Genomic DNA, 12,623 nt, shown 5'->3' on the forward strand with positions numbered 1-12,623 from the left:
GAAATTGGTCGGATAAGCTTCCCTTAAAAAACCAAGGTGAACAGTTCGAAAGAGTAGAGAAAAAGGAATGCGTTGAATAAATTTTAAACAAATCAGATAATTTAACTTAACATTATTTAATTATATTCTTAATTATCATACTTTTGGTACATTCTTAGGAATGGATGCGGAAAGGATAAATGGGAGGGTATTACATATTACCAGTCCATCTGAAGATGAATGGAACCTTTAGGCGGTCCTTGGCACGATGACTTCCGAGTTAAGCGATGGCGGTGTCCTGAACACATGAACCTAGTGTCCGCTGTCATAGCTGGGAGGCTCGTCTTTGTTCTTTTTGCTTTACACACAAAAGCCGCTTGTCGAAAACGTAATACACCAGCTGGCTTTTATTTGGCGGAGGGGCAACTAACCGGACGAAGCGCAGCACACACGGTTCCGCCGAAAACGTGGCACCCTAGTCGGCTCTGTTCTTGCGAGGGGGCGGTGAAGCAACCGGACGAATCAAAAACGGTTCCTTGGTCACTATCACTGATCTGCCGAGCTTAATCACAACCGGCGGCTTCTTCTAGCGTTTCTTCACTCTCCCCGGCGGTTTCTTCTTCAGGGCACAACGGATGGGGCACTCTTGGTGATATGCTCACCCGCGAACAGCGATTTTCTGGCCCTTAACGAAAGGCGCACTTTTCCACTCAGTTGTCCTGGCACGGGTCAAATTTGTTCCCTAATGGAGGAGGAGAAACACCACTTATCAAATTTAAAACTTGTAATTGTCGCACTGTCGTTTACCTTCTGATCCTGGTTCCAGCGATGACAACCGGTTTTATGGGGTGCGCTCTCAGTGTGTGGGAGCGTGCACGGCAGTTAGGATTTACTGTGGCTTGATAATGACGGGTGCAGTGTTGATCGGGGAATTGGGGTGTTCAGGTGGATAAGGGTATCGATATTTATATATGTTTTATTTCAAGTTCAATTATTATTTTAGGTTCAGTTCAATTTATGCTTAGTTCTAATTTTAATTTCTTTTAAGTTAATTTACCATCATAGAGTTAAATAATTAATTATGTACAAAAATCATAAAGAGGACAAATGAAACCGAAATGAGAGGTTACATTCATCCCTCTCTCCATAATAAAAACCATTGGGTTTTTTTTTTTTCGGGGGAAGAATGGGAAAGGTTGTATGGATCTCTGCGGCCCTCCTCTTGTTGAATGTTGATTGATTTATTGGGATATTTTCTTGAGGAAAAGCACTGCCCATAAAATCACATAACATTCAATAATAGAGACTGTCCACAGAGAGGACTTATACGTGGCCCTCCTCTTGTTGAGCGTTCATTAAATTTTGCGAATTGATTTTTCCCTGAAGAGGAGCTCTGTTCCGCAAAATTGTTAAACATTCAATAATAGAGACTGTCCACTAAAGGATGTCGATATAGGACTTAAGCGTGGCCCTCCTCTTGTTGAACGTTCTTCAATTTTGCGAAACGATTTTTCCATGAAGAGGAGCTCTGTTTCGAAAAATTGCTAAACATTTAACAATAGAGACTGTCCACTAAAAGGATTTCAATATAGGACTTAAGCGTGGCCCTCCTCTTGTTGAACGTTCTTCAATTTGGCGAAACGATTTTTCCATGAAGAGGAGCTCTGTTTCGCGAAATTGCTAAACATTTAACAATAGAGACTGTCCACTCAGGTCAGGTCAGGAGTTCTGGTTGTCGAACCTACAATCATATTTCCACCCAGGATAAACAAATCGCAGTAATTCTTTTTAGTTGTAAGAGTTTCGAATCTGGAAAAGTGATTTTTCTCTTGGAGAGAGCTCTTCTTTTCGAGATTTATATTCTCCGTCCAAGTTCGAAGAAATTACTGGGAGAGGTTAGTCTTCACAATTTTGGATCGATTTGAAGAAGTGAAACTGCGAACAAGGAATTGTCCCGTTTGCTGCTTCTTAAAATCGTAACAAAATAGTGGATGCTAGTTCTCATACAGTGGCTCTCTACCCCTGCTATTTCAGTTATAATTTGGAGCAATGATTGATCGCAAAGAATGGAGGCTCTTTTCCTTCAAATTACGTGAAATAACACCGCGAGCCTAACCATTGTACTTTCTGCATATCATGGGTGGACATAACGTGAAAAATACTGTGTTGTATCAGAATAGCGAATCAGAAAGTGATGTCCTTTGGTAATTTAGTGGTCGTCAGAATAAATACGTTGTGAAAATTCCCTTCACTTCTCAACCTTCAGAAATAATTATCCTTCATTTTAACAACTTGATGACTTACTTCTAAATCTTAGTTTACTAATAGAAGAGAAAGAAACATGTGGTAATCTCATCATTCGCGTTTAATTATCGCCGAAAATCAATTCAGGAATAGAAGCTACTCATTCATTCACTCATTCATACCCCACCATTCATTCCAATACTTTCATACATTCGCAACTCATTCAATAGTTGCTTGGCTCAAAAAGCTGGCACACCAAAACAACTGTTTCATTCATACCTACACACCTTTTATTAAATAACGATTCTAGGGTACCCTTATAATAAATATGTTGGGGAAGTTAGCGATCTCGCATTAGATTTCCCGTTCACGAATTTAAATTTATCGAAGAAATTCGCCACCTGGGGAGGCGTTACTAAATTTGTAAACATTCCCTTAGTCCGACCCTGGGATCTCTCTCAAAATGGTAAAAGGGGAATAAGAAAAAGAAGAACGTGAGGATGAGGAGGAAGAAATACAACCAACTAGCTTGGCTCTGACGACGACTCCGGCAATGCATCAATGACGGCATGTTTACAGGTAAGTGTACGGTAGAAATTAAAAACAACATTCGCTCTGACGAGGGCACCGACAAGGCATCAATGAAGGCATAATTACAGGTAAGTATACGGTCTTTGCAGTGGTTATTTGATCGGGAAATGTAAGGAGCAGCTTCAGTGGAAGACAGATGATCTTATAATCCCGTTGTTTTAGTGTCACCCGGGTTTTAAGTGAACGCCTGGCCATACTCCTAAATTTTTTCCACTTAGGTCTTCCAATTCATAGGAAGACGAGCCAATTTTTGCCTTCACTTTACAGGGTAAATACTGCCGCCCAAGTTTGGCGTTGTAATTTTCGATTGCAGATGACTGCTTCATATTCTTTCGGTAGACGAGTTGTCCTACCGAAAAGGATTTCGCGAAAGTGCGGTTTCGCAAATTATAGCGATTCCGAGACACGTCATGAGATTTTCCAGGTTCTTAAGAACGATTTCATGAATCTTGGAAAACAATTGCTTACGTCGTTCCTCTCTTTCTTCCACAGATAGCTCTTCGCCGTGACGAGAAAGACGATGATCAGACCCTGTTCCGCTAGCTCGTGTCCGTGGGTGATAAAGTACGGAGTAAATCCAGTGGTCGAATGGACACTGGTATTTAACATCAGCTCTATCTCCGGGATCTTCGTATCCCATACGCGTTGGTCTTGCTGGACGTACGTGCGTATTGCCGCATTTATTGTCCTGTTAACACGTTCGACTGGATTTGATTGGGAATGATATCAGAGTTCAGCCAGTGTGTGATTTTGAAGTTCTCTAGAAGTCCTTTGAACTCCTTCGATACGAATGGGCTGCCATTGTCTGTGATGATGATTTCAGGGACAGAATTCTTATAGAACCACTGGTTCTTTAAAATCACACACATGGCTGAACTCTCGAGCTTCTTCACAGGATGAATAATCACCCACTTGGAGAAATAGTCGCATATGACTAGAATGTGTTGGTTTCCCATTCGGCTACGTGGCAGAGGACCCACAAAATCCATTGAAATGATCTGCCACGGCCGGGATGCACATCGCATCTTACCCATTTCTGGAGTAGTCTGGACATATGAGGGCTTGACCTCCTTGCAGGTGCGGCAAGCCTGTATGTAGGCTCGAATGTCCTTTGCCATTTTAGGCCAGTAATAGCGCTGGTTGATTCGAGCTAGGGTTTTATCGAATCCTGGATGAAACTGGTCATCATGAGCTTTTTTCAACGCATCGGGAACTTCGTCGGTAGAAAGAACTTCCTTCCACTCAAACCGAGAGTCGTACGGTACATTTTTGGCAGTTATAAATTTGTACAATCTGCCGTTCTCGACCTTGAAATCGACAAAATCGTCTGGGCGACTGTTGACCTTTTCCATAAGAGAAGTGTACCACGCTGAGGCTGCCGAAGCTTGGACTACAGCAATACTTCGTGACAGTGCATCCGGTACGACATTTTCTTTGCCCTTTCGATGAACCACTGTCATGTCGAATTGCTGAAAGTCCAAGCTCCACCGGCTACAACGGGAACCAACTTTCCATTTAGTCTTAAGGATGTGAGTCAGCGCCGACGAGTCTGTCACCAGGGTGAAGTGATAGCCCTCAATGTATCCTCGAAACGCTTCAATTGAGAGAAGAGCTGCAAGGGCTTCTTTCTCTGCAGCGTGGTAGTTTTTTTGTGGGGTGGTGAGCTTCCGGGAAAAATAAGATATGACCCGTTCACCATCCTCTTGCTGCTGAGTTAGTACCCCAGCCACAGCTACATCGCTCGCATCTGTCTGAATGACAAACTCACGAGAAAAATCGGGGCTTCCCAGAATCGGTGCCGAGATGAGCTTCGCCTTTATGCCACAGAATGCTCCCTCTGCGGCCTCGTTCCAGCCGATGACCTTGGTGTTAGTTTTCAGGAGATCCGACAGAGGCCCGCAGGTCTCACTGAAGTTTGGGATGAACCGCCGATAATAATTCACCATCCCTAGGAATCTCCTTAGTTTGGTAATCGTGTTCGGCCTTTCATATTCGACAATCGGCCGGATTTTGTCCGGATTTCCACGAAGACCTTCTGAACTGAGGAGATATCCTAAGAAGGGAATTTCCGGTACCCCAAACTGAGACTTTTCGAGGTTAATCATGAGGTTGGCTTTGTTCAGTCTGCGCGCAATTTCGCGAAGTAACTGGACGTGATGCTCGAATGTCTCCGTTACCAAGACTATGTCGTCAAGGTAAACGAAGACATACGGTTCCAATACACCGTGGCCAAGAACCTGGTCCATCAGTCGAGCCAGGGTGGCAGGGCTGTTAACCAGGCCAAAAGGCATTCTGGTGTATTGGAACAACCCCTTACCTTGCACGCTAAAGGCAGTGTACCTTCGCGAGGACTTCTCCAATGGTACTTGAAGGAAAGCCTCTGACAAATCGATTGTCGATAGGTACTTCGCCTTTGGTAGCTGGCCTAATATTCGACACGGGTGCGGTAGGGGTAAGCATCACGAACAGTTCGTTCATTAATTTTGCGCGCATCTAAACAAAGCCGAACCTTATGTGGTTTTACAACTGGTACGCAGTTTAGTGACCAGTCAGAGTTGCTAGGCTCGATAATGCCTGCGTTAAGCAGCCTTTGCAACTCCTCTGCCACCAAACCTTGCGTTTTAGGAGACATTACGTACGGAAACTGTCTAACTGGAGGCTTTTTCCGCCATTCTTCGGAAATTTCTATTTTATGCTCCGCCAGTGGTGTGGTAGAAAGTCTCCCTGGGCAAGCTGGTATGAACAACTGTTTGATCGCTTCTATCGTCCGCTGCTCAGACGCTGTCAGCACAGATGCTGAAGGTAATGGCTTAGGACTTTCGTTCTCTCTATCATCCTCAACTATAGCGCAATCGGTAATGGTCGGCTGGATGTGGAAAGTTTTCCAGAAGTCCATGCCGCAAATACAGTTGATCGCTAGATTGGGGATGACCAGAGTCGGAACTACCTTTGTAATGCCGTTCCATGTAAACGGCAAGAAAACTTGTCCACGCACACTGAGCGTTTCACCACTGGCCGTGCGCAAGTTTAGAGGATTTCGAAGCTGAAATATTCGCTTCGGTTTGAGGGCGTGGTAAATCGAATCATTGATTAGTGTAAGGTTACTTCCACTGTCAAGGAGGGCACGGAACTTTACTCCATACACCTTTACGGACGTATATGGACGATTATCATTAGGGAGCGGATATGAAATACTATACGAAACCGGAGCTCTCGGATAAAGAGTTTCCGCAGCTGGTTCGAAGTATGGAGAAAGGTTTACGCCTGAGAGTTTGGATTCAGCGAGCGGCGGTTTTGGCTCGCTGCTAAGGCGTTTTTTATGCAGAATGGGCAATTATTCGACGGATAACCCGGAAACCACAATTCTCACAAAGAACTCCTTTAGGAAGTATGCATCGATCCATCTGATGTCCAAACTTGCCACAATTGAAACAATGACGCCGGGACAGCGGTTGATGAAACTCGATCATTTCTTCCAACGTGGTGAGTGTACGCGCGGAGCCACGAGAAGGAGTAGCTCGAACTGGGAACTTCTTTGATTCAGCTGGGATTGAGCAGGCTTTGGCTTGACATTGTTCCTGGGTGACGGCTGTTGCAACGAAGATGGTTGACTTTGACTATCCTTAGATAAGTCTTTTTGGCTTAGTGTTGGGTTCAGAACTCTCAACAACGTTCACTGACTTCTCTGATCCAAAACCTTTTGGTAAACCGAGAAGTTTACCGCATCTATCTTCTGACCTGCGGATACTAAAGTCGGAAGATCAGCTATGGGAAGGAAATTCAGTTGCTTCTTGTAATCTATCCGCATGTTCTGCAACAGAATTTGCACTTTTTCTAAATCTGGCAGCGGAGTGCTCATGGTTCCGAAGAGCTCCTCCATGCTGTGGTAATACTGTAGAAAAGTTTCGTTTCGAGACTGACGGCGCTGATATACTTTCATTTTTATCAGCGTGTCTAGATCAGGATGCATGAAAGTTTTCCTAAGCTCTAGAACCAAATGCTGCCAACTCCCAAACGACCCGAAGTGCGCATGGTCATGTACCATTGTAAAGCAGGCCCTTTGAAAAGGTGGATAGCCGATTCAAATAGCTCAATATCCGAAACGTGCTCAGCAACAGCCATAGCATGAACCATTCCTAAGAATTGGTTTAATTTCAAACCTTGATCCTCTCCATCGTACTTGGAGATTGTCCACTTGGATACAGGTAGGCTATGGCGCACCTGATTACCTGGCAGGATTGGATTAAAAGTGGCAAACGAAGGATTCGCGTATGAGTTTGAACTCGGACCTGAGGTTCCTGTGCACGGATTGGACGACTGTCCATAATTGATTACAGGATTTGCAACCCAGGGATTGGAAATCGTTGCGTTGCTAAACGCTGAGGCACTTTGCCAAGGGGTTGTGACTGGCACACTTCCGATTGTTGGGATTCCTTGCCACGGATTGACAGTACTTGTAGTATTCAAAGGCGGGGCTCCAGTGTTCTGAAGGTGATGCTGCCACGAAGAAGACCACTGGGGCTGCGGGTGGGATAACATTGAGGAAGCGAGAAAGTGACATTAGTGGCTGGCCTTAAAGCCCCAATAGAAGAACTATGACTGCTTGGGATCTGCGAGTGTACTAAAGAAACTGAGTGCGGAAGCTGATTAGAAAACCAGGAAACTCGTGTCGTGCATTAGCCATCGACTGTTGGATTCCACTCGGAACCACAGATTCATTCTGTTGCGACTGTTTTTCGCGCGGCTGATCTCTGCTAGCCAGCTCCGCTTCAAGCTCTTTGACACGAGCTAGTAAAGAACGCACGAAATCACTACTTTCAAACTGCGAGCTCGAAGGAACATTCTCCAGATGTCTGGCTTCTACTTCTGACACTCCTGTACCTGTCGCTATGTTTTGCGAAGGTTGGACTGAGCAATCTCCATCAGAGCGGAACAGATCTACCAGAGTATGATCTTCCAAATTATTACGATTAACCGTTTCGGATACCACAGGGCCAGCATAGTAGTACTTCGTTAACAGCTTAACAACGTCAATAAGCATCGCTTTCAAAAAGCTTTCTGCTTCCCTGAATTCCAACATTATTTACCAAAGGATAATTCGATGCCCAAAATGCAAAAGTTTTGTTTGACCTCTTACTTTCAAATTCTTATCATTTTGCTGGAGACCCGCAGAAATCTCGTCGTAATATCGTCGGCATGACTGAATGGTTTCTTCCCAATTTACCTCAAGCTGCGCTTCTACTAACTTATTGTGGTCCCGTTCACTCTTCAAAAGATCCCGAAGGCATCTTCGCCTCCTCGAGTATGTGGGGTCATCTCGAATTACTATCGAGCGAATGTCTAATTCAAATTCCAATTCATCGGAAGCTAAATGATCTACCCTCAAGCTGTGGTACCCTTCAAGAATCTTTTCGGATGCTTGTGTGTATTCTCCAAGTGCTTCCGCCATTTCTCTTCTGTGGGTGTCCAAATTTATGGAAAAAACAAGAAAATGTAAAAAAAAATACCAAATGAAAGTAAATTTAAACTTAAATCAAATTAACGAACAACTTTTTACAATTCCATAGAAATAAAATATACAAAAACGCCGAAGCTTAAGAAAAATATACAGCAAAAGTGGCTATTATCCATCCACGTGTGCATAATTCTGGGAAGACTGCACGCTTGAGCGCCAATTAAATCCGAACTAATCTAAATAATGATAACGGTACATATCGAGAAAAAAGAAACATAATTAACAGGGAAATGCGAAAAATATTATAATCTATCAAAATTCAATGTTTTAAAACTAAAAAAGAAATAATTTATGAAAAAAATTGACTTTTGAACCACAGTGTAAATTTCAAATGAAAGTTTATTACTAAATGTTCATTAATCTCTACTAATTAAACTAATTATATACAAGCATTATCAAGAACAAAAGGTTAAATTTCTGACGATGATTAGAAAGAAAAATCAATTGAATTTAGCATATATCATCATCCGAACAATTCCAAGAGTATACACTTTCACTGATGCCAAGACTATTCTGATCACAACCCATTCACGATTGAAAAGAACAATTGGGAGAAAGGATACCAATTCCTCCCGGAGCACAATTGAAAAGGATTCCACTTTTGAGTCAAAATGGAAGCCTTTTCTTTAGTTTTGCGTTGAGCGCCATTTGTAATATATTTCTTTAGATAGGCCGTGGCTTACTTACTTTGTCAGGGTCGTCTGCTATGGCTCCTTTGGGAAATTGGTCGGATAAGCTTCCCTTAAAAAAACCAAGGTGAACAGTTCGAAAGAGTAGAGAGAAAAAGGAATGCGTTGAATAAATTTTAAACAAATCAGATAATTTAACTTAACATTATTTAATTATATTCTTAATTATCATACTTTTGGTACATTCTTAGGAATGGATGCGGAAAGGGATAAATGGGAGGGTATTACATATTACCAGTCCATCTGAAGATGAATGGAACCTTTAGGCGGTCCTTGGCACGATGACTTCCGAGTTAAGCGATGGCGGTGTCCTGAACACATGAACCTAGTGTCCGCTGTCATAGCTGGGAGGCTCGTCTTTGTTCTTTTGCTTTACACACAAAAGCCGCTTGTCGAAAACGTAATACACCAGCTGGCTTTTTATTTGGCGGAGGGCAACTAACCGGACGAAGCGCAGCACACACGGTTCCGCCGAAAACGTGGCACCCTAGTCGGCTCTGTTCTTGCGAGGGGCGGTGAAGCAACCGGACGAATCAAAACGGTTCCTTGGTCACTATCACTGATCTGCCGAGCTTAATCACAACCGGCGGCTTCTTCTAGCGTTTCTTCACTCTCCCCGGCGGTTTCTTCTTCAGGGCACAACGGATGGGGCACTCTTGGTGATATGCTCACCCGCGAACAGCGATTTTCTGGCCCTTAACGAAAGGCGCACTTTTCCACTCAGTTGTCCTGGCACGGGTCAAATTTGTTCCCTAATGGAGGAGGAGAAACACCACTTATCAAATTTAAAACTTGTAATTGTCGCACTGTCGTTTACCTTCTGATCCTGGTTCCAGCGATGACAACCGGTTTTATGGGGTGCGCTCTCAGTGTGTGGAGCGTGCACGGCAGTTAGGATTTACTGTGGCTTGATAATGACGGGTGCAGTGTTGATCGGGGAATTGGGGTGTTCAGGTGGATAAGGGTATCGATATTTATATATGTTTTATTTCAAGTTCAATTATTATTTTAGGTTCAGTTCAATTTATGCTTAGTTCTAATTTTAATTTCTTTTAAGTTAATTTACCATCATAGAGTTAAATAATTAATTATGTACAAAAATCATAAAGAGGACAAATGAAACCGAAATGAGAGGTTACACTTTCCGAGCAGGAAGTGGCGTCCCGCTTCGAGACTCAGCCGCCCGCTCGGAAAGATCTTCTAGACTTCTACCGTGATATCTCTGAGACAAACAAATGAGTCTCCTAGATATTTTTCTTCGATGTCTAGAACCTGTCAGACCTCAAATCCGCCTCAAATGCAACAACCGTTTAAACCGGTGTCTACCTCCAATTTTAGACGAGTAGACCGTTTGAACCGGAAGGGATTTGACAGTTATGGTCTCTTAGATAGCGAATAGATATCTCTTAGATATGGGTACTACACCTCTACTAGATTTTTACTAGATATGATTGTGGCATGGGTACCTCGATTCTTCTTCTTAGCATCCCACTCGGAAAGATATCGAGCAGCGAACAAAAATCTACCTCATTATGACACAAACCACACTTTAGTGAAGATTCAAATTCACCTTGGGCTCGAACCATGTCCTTTCGACTATACTCGCGAAATGAGTGTGTATTTTGTTTTCCTTTTGTCGCCATCTTTTTTCGTCAGATATTCTGCATGCGGCGGTTACAAATTATTTAAATTCCATCCTCGGATCTATAACCAAGGCCAAAGTGGATTTAGTTAAAAAAGCAGGACAAAACAATCCAGCATTAGCAAAACCAGCAGACATGAGAAAATAAAACTAATTTTCCTTTTTTTCTTTTTTTAATTTTACAGGTTATTTCCGGATGGAAACGGTGGCGCTACCAAAGAATTTGCTTTTCTCCTATGCGGGTAAGTTTTAACAAAGGGGGGCGGGGGGGTCGTGGAGCAGCGGAAAACTGCTGGATTGAAATTGATTTTAATATGTTATTTTGTTTTCTCCCCATCTGGGGTATAACAGCAGCGATAACCGGTACAAGAAGGGTCCGTGCCATCTCTGGCAATCCGTCGGAGAAAAAGGATCCAGACTATTTGTTTTACGTGTTTCTTCATTGTCGTTGGTGTGTCGAGCTTATGGAGGAGGTATGTAGATTCTATATTTTGTAGATTATATTACCTACTGTATTTTGATCGATGTATTTTGATGTTTACTTCTCCAGGTTACGAATACTAGTTGGAGAAGACACAGTCCGTGTAAGCGATCAATAATCCGCGGAGAAAAGGACATCCGGGGACCTAGTCACTCAGTTCATAACCAGTGTTGGGGCCTCAGTGGTTGGTTGGTAAAGGTAAGAAGATTTCTAAATTTGTTGCCTGATGAGTGATGACTATTAAGTTGCTTGTTGGTTTCAGGTTTCACACCAAATCGAGCCGGAAGATGTGCCCGTTAAAAATCCGGAGAGTATAGGCGGTTCTAACGGTGGACACCATCCCGAAATCGTTGAATGTAAGATAATTATTGTAGTGTTTTCTTCGAAAGGGAGTTTCAATAAAATTGCTTTGTTTTTACAGTTTTACGTCACTAGCCACGGAATCACTGATACCCACCCAGTCCTCACGGGAGAGGATTAAAAGACGATTTTCTATATGATTAAAAGTATAACTTACATGCTTTGGATGCTAGTTTGTGACTACAGTTTTCACTTGCAATAAGACGAGTTTGTACAATCCCATTTAAGCCCATTTAAGTCGAGTCAAGTACGAGACACTGAAGACGGCCTTACTGTTGAGGTCGAAATACGTATCTGTCAAGGTACAATTAAGTGGTGGAATTAAATGGGATTGTACAAACTCGTCTTATGACAAGTAAAGACATTCCACTAAAAAAGCTCAAAATAATTTTCTTAACCAAAGTTTTGTTTTGTTTATTTCAGATTTCGTCGTTATTCAGCCGGGTGCGGAGGATCCTTCCTGATGGTCATCAAGATACAGTGCTGGATCATAATCCGAAGCAGATACCTTATCGGGGAGCGGCGTTTTTTGATAGCCAAGATAAGTTGGTTGATGACTAGTGCTGACAGCGTTTTATTTCAACTAGATGATGGGTGTAGCGGCGTTTGCGGATGGCGTTTCCAATGTGACAGGGGGCATGAAGGCTTTAGGCCACTTGGGCTTGGAAGGAGTGCGGTTTTGTTCCTCCGGATGGAGGGGTTGGACCATCGCCGCTTAGTTCGGTGGCGCTCGAGTTCCCTTTGGCGGCGCGGCATCACACGATGAACAATTCCGGTGGTGCCCTATGGGTATTGCCGCGCCGGTCAACCAAGGGGGCCCTTCATCGGTTAATCCGGTTAGGGCATCGAGTGTCGGCAACCAAAACAAGGCCGCCAGGTAAGCTTGTGTCTAACCCCATTTATTCATTTGTCTTTTTAGGTTTCGTGAAGTATTTTGAGGTGCTGACGCTGACTCCACAGAATTCCGGAAGAAGTCCTTAAAGGACTCCAAAATCAATTCCTAAAGTATTCCAAAAAGATCCAAAACGGAATACTTGAATGATTACAAAAGCAATCCCTAAAGGATTCCAAAAATGCCTGAAGTATTCCAGTAGAATTTCCAAAGGATTCCAAAAAGAAATT

The 12,623-nt window shown here is 43.1% G+C and overlaps 1 protein-coding gene across 1 annotated transcript; it reads left to right on the forward strand.

Annotated features, from left to right (window-relative positions):
* Positions 1-2,669: 2,669 nt before the first annotated feature.
* LOC134204980 (uncharacterized) lies at positions 2,670-11,647 on the forward strand. The gene is made up of 6 exons (XM_062679834.1): positions 2,670-2,882; positions 10,846-10,902; positions 11,012-11,133; positions 11,211-11,339; positions 11,404-11,497; positions 11,563-11,647. The coding sequence occupies exons 2-6, from the start codon at positions 10,857-10,859 to the stop codon at positions 11,574-11,576; spliced, it is 405 nt and encodes a 134-aa protein (XP_062535818.1). The 5' UTR covers positions 2,670-2,882; positions 10,846-10,856; the 3' UTR covers positions 11,577-11,647.
* Positions 11,648-12,623: the final 976 nt, after the last annotated feature.

Source organism: Armigeres subalbatus, chromosome 1 (assembly GCF_024139115.2).
Source record: "Armigeres subalbatus isolate Guangzhou_Male chromosome 1, GZ_Asu_2, whole genome shotgun sequence".
Taxonomy (NCBI): Eukaryota; Metazoa; Arthropoda; class Insecta; order Diptera; family Culicidae; genus Armigeres; species Armigeres subalbatus.